Source organism: Cyprinodon tularosa, unplaced genomic scaffold (genome assembly GCF_016077235.1).
Source record: "Cyprinodon tularosa strain WSP-4 unplaced genomic scaffold, ASM1607723v1 ctg285, whole genome shotgun sequence".
NCBI lineage: Eukaryota > Metazoa > Chordata > Actinopteri > Cyprinodontiformes > Cyprinodontidae > Cyprinodon > Cyprinodon tularosa.
In genome coordinates, this window is record NW_024038991.1 from 197,902 (window position 1) to 212,640 (window position 14,739).

Genomic DNA, 14,739 nt, shown 5'->3' on the forward strand with positions numbered 1-14,739 from the left:
CGCACATGCGCAGGACCCGAGCAGCTCTGACAACCCTAAGCTTTGGCTTTTTAGACAGGCACCGTTATTAAGATTTCCAGTTTTCCAAAGGAAACCTGAAGGCACCCCTACCTAAACAGAGCAGAGCACGCCAACTGAAAACGGACGGATTAAAAGCAGGTAACGATTTACAGTATTCTCCAAAGATAACGAGGAAGTTTTTTCCCCTAAACACTGTAGATTATGTTTAGTATGATCCACTTTGTTGTTGTCTTTATCCTGTATATTTAGCGTGTTGCGACATTGATTTCCGGGTTCCAACTTGAAACATTTTTGACTTTTTCCTTCTTAGGCGCAGTTGTTTTTCATCGGGTTTTAAAGTCCTTAGCTATTGTTTGATCAAAGATACATGTTTAATATTGTTTATGTGGCTGGTTGGCTTAGAATTGCTAGTTTCACTATAAGAAGACGCATTGAGTTTGATCTAATGGCCTAAGGCTTTCTGTCTACATGGAGTTTGAACGTTTACACTCCTTTATCGTTGTTATATTTTATTGTCAGAGTCCAAATGGAGATTATGTGTTTACATTTATTCATTAAGTTATTTGTTTGATGCCATTTTTTTCCCCAAATGCATAATAAAAATAAAAATAAAAATAATAATAATAATAATAATAATAATAATAATAATAATAATAATGAGGAAGACATGAGAAGAAAACCAAAGAAACGGATTCCATTTTTTTCTATGAACAAAAACGGAACAGGAAGAAAAGCAATCCCTTTGTCTCTTTTCAATTATCTTAAAAGAATAAAACAATAAGTTGGAGAATGATAAAGCAAGGAGGGTCACATTTCTATTGAAATAATGTGTTTTGACAAGAATTAGCTGTTGTTTTTTGTCAGTAAACTTCAGCAGAGAGTCCAGGGAATATCTGTGGTTGGTTCTCTGAAAGCAGAACTAAGATGCAGAATGTGATTAGTCAGGGCTTCCTGATTAGCTTTCTTTCTCTGGGTAAAAGTGCTTCATCCCAAAATATAAATCCTATACAGTTTTGCCAATCAACTGTCTTAATCCCTGTATTTTTTCCAATTTTTTTCTTTATTCCATCTGATTTTATTTTGCTACGATCCTGCCTGTCAGCCTACTCCACACTGCATAGAGGAGGAAGGCTTAATGTGTTTTTGTGTGTTTTGTGCCGTTTAAAACTAGGTGTCATCATTACTTTTTGCGTGGGGGTTTTACTCAGATGCTGATGATTCCAATATGAAACTTTTGTGCAAATACATCTACTTTATGTTAGATATACAAAATAATATAACTACCCCATAAGAGTGGCTCTCAAACTGGCTCCTCAGGACACACTGGAAAAGCAAGCTTTCAAGGTCATGAAAACAATTAAATCTTATATATATATATATATATATATATATATATATATATATATATATATATATATATATATATAATGTGTATATGTGTGTGTGTATGTATGTATGTGTGAAATTACCTTTGATACTATATTCATTTTAGATGATGCATACTACCAAGAAAACTGCCTAAAAATTTCCTGAATTGATGGAAACTATGTTTTCTTCCGCCTAAGTGCGTAATGCATCCATATGTAATACCAAACGAACAATGGAAGATCAATGTTATAGTGCAATTACATAATTTTGATTATTTAACTAATACAATAGTTGTATTTGCAAAAAGTTATCATATCGGCATCAATTAATATGCAACCAATTGGGATCCAAATACAAGGAAGAAGATTTAAAAAAGGATAAACGGTTCAAAATGGATTCTCCAAGCTCCTAGGTTATTGGCCAATACTACTGTTTGATAACATATTTGTAAACATCATATGTTGTGCAAGTTTACCTGATTATTAATCGATTAATTACTGGAATTGGAAGTTGTTAATATGTCATTCAAATCAAAGCTAAAACCAAGTAATAACCATTGATTAAATTATTATAATTGACAATTTGCCCAATTACATGTTGTTATTAATGTCTTATTTTTGTAATTGGATGTTTTGGACCAGCTGTTAAAATCCAAGTGGTTTTCAGCATCAGTTTTTGTCAATAACTTGGTTTATAAATTAAGAACAGTTGTTCATTTACCAAAAGGAAAATATGTCTCTATCTATTCACGTTGTTAAGTCAAAGGAATTTAATCCAGCTCTTATAGACAATTGATCACTGCTGTATAAATAATCACGGACAACCACACTTAGAATAATTCTACTTTTATTCAAACAAATCTTTTTTAACACAGTATTAAGATATTTAATAAATATGGATACGCTACAAGCTACAGGAAGAATCACAGAGTACATGCAAGAATCAGTAAGAGTTCAAATTACTACAGAGGTACCATTGTTGATAATATTAATTTCATTAGTTCATTCTTATGATGCACTGATGTCCATCCGATTCGTTTTATTGGACTTTAACTAATCCAATGCTTTAATTCTTTGCCTTGTACTCAAAGAGTCCAGAGGTCCATATTCCCAATGGGAGGATAAAAGAAGATGTCGCTTTGATATTTTCAGCTCACAAACTGCTTTTCTTTTTTTTTATATTAATCATATTTGGATTCGATGTTTGATACCTCTACTTGGATATTTTCCCAGAATTCCATCTGTGATCCACTGAATTCCTATCATGACGTCAACGTCTGTCACCACCGTGGGTGGAGTGGTTATCATTACACAGGTCATCCCTAAAGATGACCGCTCCATTCCCCTAGAGACTTCTGCCAACCCCACAGATCAGGTGCCATCCCCTGTCCTGAAGACCCCTCCTGCCCCCCCTAAGAAGGACAGCAAGGAGACGATCTTCCTGCAGGGGGAGTCCATGGGCCTTGGGGTGAGACTCTGACACTGAGTGGATCCTAATGATTAAAGAAACTAAGCTGGGAGGGACTGATCCCTTGTTTTTGTTTTCCAGGTCGTTCAGATCTTCATTGGTGTGCTCTGTGTCCTCTTCAGTCTGACAGTCTTCTTCTCCGAAGCTCTGATCCATTACGCTCCGTTTGGCTTTGGTGTTTCGGTACGTTAATTAAAAACTTAGGAAAATAGGAATTTAAATGGATATAATGATGTGCAATCCTTTTCTACACTCCTGATCCAGAACTCTCCTCTTCTGATAGATACCATTTACCCAAGGTTAAAACGTTCCTCATGTGTCAAATTAAAAGCTCTTTGAAGGTGTTTTCCTTAAATTCTTTTTATGTTTTGTCTCCAGTTTGTTGCTCTGAATAGTTTGGCCTTTCCATTCCCCACGACTCATTCTGTCACCTCCTGCTGGTTAAGATTATATTCAGTTCAGTCTCCGTTCAAATAATTGAATGGTATCTGCAGTTATTCTTTATTGAACACTTTTCATGAGCTGCCTCTTGTACCTGATCTTGTTTGCGGCATTTGTGGACAGAATCTAAAGCAGAGGTCACCAACGTGATGCCTGTGGGTCCTCAGGGGCCTCATGGGGTTCCCACAGCATCTTCTGAAAACAGCACAACTCAGCCAAACAGCCAAAATGTATAGATTTTATTTATTTTTAAATACTTTATAGATCAATTCATAATTTTAATCATGCAGAGTATTTAAGCATTTATTGAGATTTCAAAATGACAGTATAGTAAAAAAAAAATTGAAGTTAAAAGAATTCCTTCCTCCTGTCTTCTTTCCCTCCATCCCTACCAATAAAAATATGTTCATTATGTATGAAGTCAAGGTGAACACTGATCCCTCCAGTCCAAAGGGTCAGTATTGGTAGCCCGTCTTATGACTCAGTACCTATGAAGTAGCCTTCGGTCCTTAAAAAGGTTGGGGACCTCAGATCAGAGGGTGTCCGTTTAGAAAAATCAAGGACTTGAGCAGCTGTTGTCCCATTGGCCCTTACATGCCTCAAAAGAGCCTACAACTTTCTTTTGTCAGACTGGATGGTGAGAACTGTCTAAAAAGAACTTATTTTGTATCATCTGGACAAAACCTTGGCCGTTTCTCAATTCACGAGAACGCGATTACGTACTCGCGTTCTCGTCAAGTCCGTTCTTGGCGAGAACGCAGGAAGATCGGACTTGACGAGAACGCGAGCACACAAGCATGTATGGGTATTGGAGCAGAAGCGTACTCATGACGTCATCACAGGCAACGTTGTTTAGCATTTCTTTAACAGTCAAAACTATTTATTCCCTACACAAAACATTTTGAAAACAATAATTACCGAACCGCAAAAAACCGCCATCAGAACGAGCGGTAGTTCACACATAACTAGTTCGAGAGAAGTGCACTACAGACGGGGTAAATTTAGCCCTGGCTGCGGTTACCCTCGGAGGTCTGCTGGTCACGCTGGTCCGCTCAACGTCTGACTTTTTTTTTAAATTTCGCACTAACTCTGTAAACAGACCACACAGGGAGGCTTAAATGTATAATGTTATTGCCTCAAACGATTTCAAAACATACTTTTGAAGAACAACAGCAGCAAGTCAAAAAGTCAAAAAAAGTCAAAAAGCCTTTATTGTCATTATATTCTGTGACAGATACAATGAGATTTGGGACTTCCATAACAGCTACCGTGAAATAAAAATAAAAATAAAAAAAATATATAGATATATTAAAAGGAAAAGGAAATGTAAACAGTTACAGGGAATGTTTAACTTAACACTGTGAGCGCTGTCTGGAATCAAGCTGCGGCCGCGGGGCATTCTGGGGAAGCGGTCAGTCTGAAGAACGCACAAGTCTGCTCTGATGCATGCTCGATAAAGAGGGCGGGGTGAGAACAACATCCGGGATTTGATGCGTTCTCGATCTGGCGTTCTTGAGAATTGGAACGGTACGCGGGCTGAGGCTGATGACGTGTCACGAGTACACGAGCACACGAGAACGCTCAAGAACGCATATTGAGAAACGCCCCTTTTCTTCTCCTTTACGTTTGACGACTGATGGTGTGACCGCTTGGAAATGGGAAGTAGACGAGGTTAAAACAGGTTGCTATAGGACTTCTAGGACTTTTGCACTTGGGCTTATTACAGATCACACTGAAAAGAATGAGAAGGTGGATATTAGAAACTGGAATGGATGTCCTCTGTAGGACAACGGGCCTCAGAAATGGAGGAGAGGAGATCCATCATCTGAGGGATGCTCAGAGTGCAGGGACTATTCTTTGTATAAAGGAGTCCTCTTAGCTTGTCCATCTGATCAGGACACCCCATGGGTCCTTTAGAAGTTTTAATGCTTCTGACACTGGAAGGGACAGTGGGTGGAAGGAGGAGCTTGGATCCAGGAATGACAAGTAGTTTTTTTCTTATAAATTCTGGGATTTCTAGATATATTAAAACTCTGCTTGTCCAGAATATTAATTTCCAAAAGAAAACCAAGTTTATATCTTTCTCCAATACTTATGACGTCTTTACTGAACACATCAATGTTTTTTCAGAAATCTTTTTGAGATTTTTTTTAGAATCTGCTGGATGTTGTCAGGAGATGGTCTGAAAATTGTCCATGTTCCATGTATCGTAAGGAATTCAGGATTTATTATAGAAATCACATAAATTGGTGAAAAAAACGTGTAAATGTGTTTCTTCTAAGGATAAACCTAGATAATCTAACATTGACACTGCTGTTTTTCAGTTTGTGGTGTCTGGCTCTCTGGCTCTGGCAGCAGGACGACGCACTTCCGTCAAACTGGTGAAGTTTTGCCTTTAAAAAAATAATTTAAAAAAAGTTTGACTTTAAAAGAAAAAAATCTGTTCTATTACAACAAATTTCAGATTTCTGATATTTACATGCTAAGTAAAGTAAAGTAAGTAAAGTAAACTTTATTTGTATAGCACTTTTCACAGACAAAGTCACAAAGTGCTTCACATGATAACATAAAAACAACACAAGTAAAAACAGATAAAATGCTGCATGATTTTAATGCATATTTTCTTACAAGACCTTTGATTTATTTGTAGTCAGTTTTTTTTCAGATTGAATTGTAAAAGTCAATTAGTTTTCTTATATTTTGATCTTATTAAGCTGTGATTTCTGTTTCTAACCGCACAAGTGGAATTATCAAATTGTTTCTGGATTAAATCTAAGTGGCTCCTGTATCTGCAGGTCTGGTATTCTCTGGTGTCCAATGTGTTCAGTGTCCTGCTTGGCCTGGCGGGGGTCATCTACGACTGTTTTCTTCTGGCAAGTGGACCCACCAAGGTTTTCTGCGAGTTTGACACTCCGAATACCCCTAAGCCTTCAGGATGGGATGACAAATGCTCCCGACAACTGTGGAGACTCGAGGTAAGTCTGAGAACAGATGATTTGAACGTGTTATGCAGAACATTTAGCCTTACAGCAGGACAAATGTTTACTTTGTTTTATTAAGAATCCCCTTTAGCTACTGGCTAAACCTTTGCCATTCTTCCTGGGATCTCAGCTTCATGAAAACATACCCACCCAACTCTTAGCAACATGTAGGCTAGCCTGACGTAGTCCGACTCAATTCTAGTCAGAATATGAGTCTGATACTGCTCCATAGAGCTGTGATTATGGGGCGTGTTTCGAATGAACCAGGGAAAAAAAATGCCTCTTCACTCAATGGGATAGACCTACAACCAATAAGAGCGACGGAGTGCGGGACGTATGTTAAGCAACGCATAGTTGTTGTCAACAAAAATCAAAGCGTGCAGTTGCACGCCTAGAATAAGAAGATGAGCCTTGATCGTGTTTCTCTGTTCCTCTTTTAAAATTAATTTGCTGTCGATATCTTCTAGAACAGACCTAATAGCAGAATCTACACACCTCAACTTTCCAGCGGCAGCCATTGTTGTTGTCACCCAAGCGCGCTTTGGTGACGTGGTTGATTACGTTACTGTTGATCATCTGTCCATCATCGTATAAAGCCCGCCCTGACAATTTGATTGGCCCGCCAGATATTGTGCGAGCATACTCGCGCTACTATTGAGCAATGCCAGACCGAACTTCCCGACCTCAAACGTTGTGGGCGGGACTAAGTTCGGAATGGCACCCAGGCTATATGTAGGCAACAGGACCCAGAAACGACATTCACACTGACATAATGCTCATCCTAACTCTTCTAAACAATCATCTTGCCCTTTCTTCAGAAGACATTTGGTTCATCCCGGATGACTGTTGCAGATCCTAGTTCATCTTAAATGTGTTGCTTGTGGAGCTTTCTTAGCTTTTTATTGGCAAGATACACCTGAACAAGTTGTGAATGTATTGAATTGTTTGAATTCATGATTAGGAATCTGAATAGGTTTTAAATTTGCTTCTAAAGTCATGCATTGTGTGTAAATCTACAGTGATCAATAAATATTCTCAGCTCTCCTTGAGCATCCCTAGTTATTTGCATATTTTTAAATCCTATTGCTTTCAAACGACACAGTCTTTTATGTTACAAAGAAAAATTATACCCAACCAGTGGGTTATGCATGCTTATGACCTTCTGGAACCTCCATAACTTTTTTTGGAGCCTCTAGGGATTAAAAAGTAAATGCAAGAGTGCACATCCTGAACATTGGCTGTTTATTTTTCCATATCCGTCTTTATGTTTGCTGTTTTATCTTTTAGGTGCCCATTTACGGACTCCTAGGCTTCTTCCTGGTCCTGCTTGTCCTGCAAGTTTGTGTCTCTGTCACTGTGTGCGTGTTCTCTAGAAGAGTCATCAGAAGCAGCAAGCATTACTTCCTCATGGTAAACAGTGTTACAGATCACCACACTTCACAATCGCTATCATACCGACTATCCACTACTTACTGTGCTGACTATTTTTCAGCCTTGTCACTAGGAATAAAGGAAGCATTTACGACTCTAGCTGCTGCACAGACGGATAAATAAATGATCTGAATCTTTTTTAAATACAATTAGTATTAAACTAATTGTAAAGTATTTTCTCTGTATCCCTGGTTCAAATGAATCTAACATGTTGCCGACATCTGTAAAGTCACAGAGCCTCCTAAAAGTCTGCTAACACATCTGTTCTTATTGACACGCTTTTACGTTTTACAGGATTCTACTCCATTTTTAAAAACATTTTCATTTAAATCTATAAAAGAAAATAGATTTAACATTGTGATAACTTTGTGGCATGCATTTTTTTTTAAGTCAATACATTGTTGGCGCACATTTGGCTCCAATTTAAACTGCAAGTCCACACGCTTTGCAAAGTATCTCAACCTTAAGGAGAGCAACTGTAAATGCCATTTTTAAGTCCTACCTCTGGTTCCGAGTTGGACTTGGGTGTGGACTTTGACTAGGCCATTCTAAATCAGGGATCTGCAGCCTTTACAATCCAAAGAGCCATTTTTGCCCTAAGTGCAGCCCAATTAACCTCTTTAGCCCCACCATTTAACATTCTTTTATAAAAAAATACATTTTTGGTAATAAAAGAGACAATTTAAAAAATATATATTTTAAAACAAAATAAGAAACATCACATTTTAGAAAAAGAAGGTGGATATAAAGTTGTTGAACTTTACGACAAAAAAATCTAATCTAGAAAATTATTACTTTTTGGTATTATTCTGTTGAAGTATTTTTTTCATTAAAAAAAAAAACAAAAAATTCGCTACAGCCTGCCTTTTTTGTTATATATTAGAAAAACATTTTTAGTCAAACCTATGAAAAACGTTATTGAAGATTCAAAGTGCCATTGGCAGCTCTAGAGCTGCAGGCTTTAAACCCCTGATGTAAACCAGCCTTTTGCAGATTTGGCTTTGGGCTGCAGGAGACTGGCTGGGATTTCCTTTAAACTTTTATATAACAATAATCCTGCAAGATCAATTTGCAAGTGTTTTTAAGACTTTGGTAATACAGGGGGAGAGAAAGGAAAATGGAGAGAACAGACGACAAAGAAATATAGCTGCAAAGATTTACTATTTTTTTGATTTGGGAAAAAAACTCCCTGTCAGATCTAGTAATTATTTTTCTGTTAAGATTAACAAGGCACCTTTTTTAAGTGTAAAGACTTATCAGTGATTCTGAAATTGTAGAAACCTTTTACCCTGAGTTTCATCTCGGAGTTGCAGAGACATTCAGAACTTCCATAAACATCTACTTTGACTCTTTAAACTCTGCACACTAAAAGCTTTAACCACCACATTCACTTCTTTTGTTTTTAGAATTGTATTTGTCAGAAGCATGTTGCCATTTTTCTTTAGCCTTTACAATTATGCACTGTTTGTGTTAGTTTGTCGTATAAAACCAAAATAGAATACATGAGAGGTTGTGGTTGCAATGGGACAGATATGTCTGAATTTTTAAAACTGGATAAATACATTTGCAGGTTTCTGCATTATTAGTGTGAAACAGCACCACAGTCAGATAAATGAATTTAAGGGATACTGGGAAAATATGAATAGGAACATCTAAGACCTCAATCGGCAGAGCAGTTCAGTTCAGACTCTGTGTTGATTCAACATTTAAAAAAGTGTGTAAGGGTGTAAACTCTACCTGACACAGCAGAAGTTTAGACCTCATCATCTCAAAAAATGTATCTGAGCTTTTTTTCCACCATGCAGATGTATAAACATAACATTTTGAGTTCAACTGAAGATTCATGATGCTGCAGCGATGGTCGGTTAAAATGAATTCAAATAGATTTAAATGTATGTACTACAGTAATTAAATACCTTTGAATTAGTTTTGCGTATTACACAAAATAGTTCTAATTTTTAAAATGTGTTATTTTTTTCCCCTCTAGGAGGAGCACTATGACCAGAGATCTCCGATACTTGCTTGATCATCTGAACGCAGCAGCCAAAAAGAATCCCTCTGAGGAAAAACTGAATGATATTGTTTAATAAAAGCAACTGATAAAAACAGTAAAACCACTATTAATCTTCCATACTCTACTATAATCTTTTTGTTTTTTGCATTGTTTGTTCTGCTAGCAAATTTTTTTTATACTAGAAATTTAATGCACTTTGTTAAAAGGCTCTATGTGTCTACACCTTGAAGCTTTCTCTCTCAGGTTCTTTTTCCTGAAAAGAGATCACTAACGACAATCAGAGAAGTTGCTTAGAATTACAGAAGGCAGTTGCATATCCCCGGGCTAACCTCTCAGGAAGTGACCCAGATAAACAGTTAAAAAGGCATTTTATACATCTCCAGTCTGCCACATCATCACATTTTACATCATACATGTTAGCAGATGAGGAGACATCCATGGCTCCAGCCTTATCAAAATATTATCAAAATAATATCAAAATATTACCCTTTGTTCTTAGCTGAAGGACACCTCTCTCAATCTATTCCCAAATATTTGCCATGTACAGAATGAAGATTGTAACTGTATATCCGGAAAGAGAATCTGTCTTAATTAGATAAACCACTGGGAAAAACATCAGTTTTGAAACGCAAAGGACAGCTAATATTAAGTTGTAATAAACTTGCACATCATTAATGATAATTATCCTAACAGCTTTGTTCCTGCTGCAGGTTGGGGTTGCTTTGAATTCTCTTATTTGTCTTCTTTGCTTCTAATATAAACAACCAAACAATTTTTGTATCTTATGAAAGATGGAAATGTACAATATATAAAGGATAATAAACTCGCTTTACAAAACTGTTGTTTGTAAATTGTCTGTAATTATGTGATATATGATATATATGATCTTACACTGTCTGCATACAGAATTGCTCTTTTAATATCATTTATTGACAGAATTTCCATTTAACTTTTGAATAATTAAACACATGAAGGCCACTACATTATTAAAATATACATAAACTGACTGTAATGTTGCCTTTAAGAAGTACCAAAAAGAAGTTTTCTAATGTTTGTTTACTGATTTTAATCAATGGAGTTTTAATTAATGTTTCAGATGAAGCAATGTGACAAATCTGTTCACTATTTGTGGAATTAAACTATACTAGCATGTTTGTATACTGCGCCGGGACGTGGCGCAGTTGGTATGTCATAACAGATATTTTCATGTGATTTGACAGGGGTCCCGCAAGTCCTTAAAAAGTCTTAAAAGGCATTAAATAAAAAAAAATTAAACTAAGACCTTAATTGGTATTAAAATGTCTTAAATCAGTCTTTTCTAGGTCTTATTTTTTAAAACATCATAAATAGGATTATTTTTATTACGATTTATTTTTGTAATCTAAATAAAACGTTAAAGTTGACAGTTTTTTTATTTTTTATTATTAAAAACTAAAAAAACTGCTCGCCATTATTGGTTCCGTCCCTATAGCGGACATTTGGGAGATGTACCATTAACTTTTTGTCTGGAAAATATGAGCAAGTGTACATGTAACGAAAATTGGCTATCCAACCAAGAGTTTTCTCCATGCCTAAAACCAGTACAAGGGAACATACATGAGGCACAGTGACTTAGCACTGGTTATGTTGTGGCTTTAAAACTGATTTGTTTTGTTCCCTGCTAAAACAAAGTTTGTGAATTCAGTTAAATAATTGTTAAAATATATCTGTCATTTGTGTGTTTTTAGCTTTTTTCCTGTATGGGAAGCTTTTCAAAATTTGAAACATTGGTGCAGTGGTTTATGTTAAAATAAACCTTTGGGTTAAGTTGTCACAAGAGGTTTTTTCTTGTGAATTTGGTCTTAAATGTTTATTTCAAGTGGCATTAAAAAGTCTTGAATTTAACTTGCCTTATGCTGTAGGAACCCTGTTTGAGTGAAAGCGTATTATCTAAATGCCAAAATGGCAGCACCCCTTAAAAGCACAGAAATTATTAAAATAAGAATGTTTTTTACTCTACAGGTGTGTTGATACAGAATAACTAGTGATGTACTGTTTACCATCTTAAACAGAATGAAAAAGGAACATTTCCAGGGGTTTTGTTTGACTTTGTATATGTCTACATCTGGCCTATTAATTTACATTGACTTTTAATAAGATCACATTACTGTAACCTTTTCTCAGAAAAAACAACAACAAAAAAAAAACGGACAATTCCCTGCTGTTTTGAAGTATAGAACATTTTTAAGAAAGCTTTTAGGGGTTTATATTTTAGGGGGTATATATTTTAGAGGTATATATTTTAATATTTTTCCTTCAGGGAACCTTGACAATCTGTTTGTTTCAATGAAGATTAAAGTTGGTCCAGAAAGAAATAGTCAATTTAATTTTTTTCACCGTGGCTAAGGAGGTTGCTGGAAAGGTGCAGTAATTCTTAGTCATTAACTTCCAAAGACATTCTCCATTGTTCACATAGTGGAAACGCATTATAAAAAAAAACTTTTTTTTTTTCATGCATATACATCCTATTTTGATCCTCTTTCTTCAATGAAAAACCTTTATTTGTTTTGCTGAAGTTTTCAGTTGTTCCTCAGAAAAAAAAAAAACGTGTGCACATTGCTCACTTCTGACAAGTACTGTACTTTACAACAAACATGAGACGGAAATAAGAATTTAAGTTCTCGTACTATATGAATAAGGAAATTCTTAGATACGGTAAATGATTCAGATCACATTTTATTTAATTCTGTTGCTCTTTTATTATTTATTAATCATAGAGAGCATTTATAGAAATTTTCCAAATTAAAATATCTAAAAGAAAATTTGAAATACAGTGGGGCAAAAAAGTATTTATTCAAGTTCTCCCACTTAAAAAGATGAGAGAGGCCGGTAATTTTCATCATAGATATACCTCAACTATGAGAGACAAAATGAGAAAAAAAAAAATCCAGAAAATCACATTGTCTGATTTTTAAAGAATTTATTTGCAAAATATGGTGGAAAATAAGTATTTGGTCAATAACAAAAGTTCATCTCAATACTTTGTTATATACCCTTTGTTGGCAATGACAGAGATCAAACGTTTTCTGTAAGTCTTCACAAGGTTTTCACACACTGTTGCTGGTATTTTGGCCATGATTCCTCCATGCAGATCTCCTCTAGAGCAGTGATGTTCTGGGGCTGTCGCTGAGCAACACGGACTTTCAACTCCCTCCAAAGATTTTCTATGGGGTTGAGATCTGGAGACTGGCTAGGCCCCTCCAGGACCTTGAAATGCTTCTTACGAAGCCACTCCTTCGTTACCCGGGCGGTGTGTTTGGGATCATTGTAATGCTGAAAGACCCAGCCACGTTTCATCTTCAATGCCCTTGCTGATGGAAGGAGGTTTTTACTCAAAATTTGACGATACATGGCCCCATTCATTCTTTCCTTCACACGGATCAGTCGTCCTGGTCCCTTAGCAGAAAAACAGCCCCAAAGCATGATGTTTCCACCCCCATGCTTCACTGTAGATATGGTGTTCTTCGGATGCAACACAGCATTCTCTCTCCTCCAAACATGACAAGTAGAGTTTTTACCAAAAAGTTCTATTTTGGTTTCATCTGACCATATGATATTCTCCCAGTCATCGTCTGGATCATCCAAATGCTCTCTAGCAAACTTGAGACGGGCCTTGACATGTACTGGCTTAAGCAGGGGGACACGTCTGGCACTGCAGGATTTGAGTCCCTGGCGGCGTAGTGTGTTACTGATGGTAGCCTTTATTACTTTGGTCCCAGCTCTCTGCAGGTCATTCACTAGGTCCCCCCGTGTGGTTCTGGGATTTTTACTCACCGTTCTAGTGATCATTTTGACCCCACGGGGTGAGATCTTGCGTGGAGCCCCAGATCGAGGAAGATTATCAGTGGTCTTGTATGTTTTCTATTTTCTAATAATTGATCCCACAGTTGATTTCTTCACACCAAGCTGTTTACCTATTGCAGATTCAGACTTCCCAGCCTGGTGCAGGGCTATAATTTTGTTTCGGGTGTCCTTTGACAGCTCTCTAGTTTTGGCCATGGTGGAGTTTAGAGTGTGACTGTTTGAGGTTGTGGACAGGTGTCTTTTACACTGATAACGGGTTCAAACAGGTGCCATTAATGAAGGTAACGAGTGGAGGACAGAGGAGCCTCTTACGGAAGAAGTTACAGGTCTGTGAGAGCCAGAAATCTTGCTTGTTTGTAACTGACCAAATACTTATTTTCCACCATATTTTGCAAATAAATTCTTTAAAAATCAGACAATGTGATTTTCTGGATTTTTTTTTTCTTATTTTGTCTCTCATAGTTGCGGTATATCTATGATGAAAATTACCGGCCTCTCTCATCTTTTTAAGTGGGAGAACTTGCACTATTGGTGGCTGACTAAATCCTTTTTTGCCCCACTGTATGTTGTATGAAATATATGAATATGTTTATTATGTATGACATTTAGGTAAATTGATAAAAATTATATATAATCCATTTTTTTTAATGTTTCACTTTTATTCTCTTCAACTCTATGTTGCCTCCATGCAATTACAATATGGCTTTTTTTCTCTTCTAGAGCACTGTTTTATTGCCACTGAAATGTGCTATATAAATAAACTTGCCTTGTATTGCTTGTCTGTGTGCATGAATATATTTATTTGACATTATAAAGGCTGCCATTCAGAAAATTGGGTTAAATGTATCAAATCATTTAAAGATATTTTGCCAAAGTAAAAAGAAAAGAGGTTCTGAAATGAAGATGACCCTAACAAACCACTAACCAAAAGAGACTATTGTTCAGTGAACTTCAAGTCTTTTGGTTGAAGAGCTCCTTGCAGTCACCCTACAGTATCTGCATATTATAGTCATGATTCTTGTTGGGCCTCTTTAAAACCTTTCACCTCCAACCAGGTGAGAAAAAGTTACTATATCAGATTAAATCTTTTCTAAAAAGTGATGCTTTGCTTCTAACTTATTTAACTGGGTGTTAAAAAAGAAACTGAGCCTAACTCTGCAATCAAAATGTACG

General features: G+C 36.4%; 1 protein-coding gene across 1 annotated transcript; it reads left to right on the plus strand.

Annotated features, from left to right (window-relative positions):
* On the plus strand, nucleotides 1–10,562 carry LOC119787020 (membrane-spanning 4-domains subfamily A member 4A-like). Its single transcript, XM_038290641.1, has 7 exons — nucleotides 1–159; nucleotides 2,622–2,856; nucleotides 2,938–3,039; nucleotides 5,622–5,678; nucleotides 6,093–6,272; nucleotides 7,566–7,688; nucleotides 9,697–10,562. The coding sequence occupies exons 2-7, from the start codon at nucleotides 2,653–2,655 to the stop codon at nucleotides 9,733–9,735; spliced, it is 705 nt and encodes a 234-aa protein (XP_038146569.1). The 5' UTR covers nucleotides 1–159; nucleotides 2,622–2,652; the 3' UTR covers nucleotides 9,736–10,562.
* Nucleotides 10,563–14,739: the final 4,177 nt, after the last annotated feature.

What these genes read in the sequence shown, in the direction of transcription:
- LOC119787020 (XM_038290641.1), top strand. Translation starts at nt 2,653, where the DNA reads ATGACGTCAACGTCTGTCACCACCGTGGGTGGAGTGGTTATCATTACA. An exon ending in GGGAGTCCATGGGCCTTGGG is followed by an intron (nt 2,857 to 2,937) that starts GTGAGACTCTGA and finishes TTTGTTTTCCAG; the next exon opens with GTCGTTCAGATCTTCATTGG. An exon ending in GACGCACTTCCGTCAAACTG is followed by an intron (nt 5,679 to 6,092) that starts GTGAAGTTTTGC and finishes CTGTATCTGCAG; the next exon opens with GTCTGGTATTCTCTGGTGTC.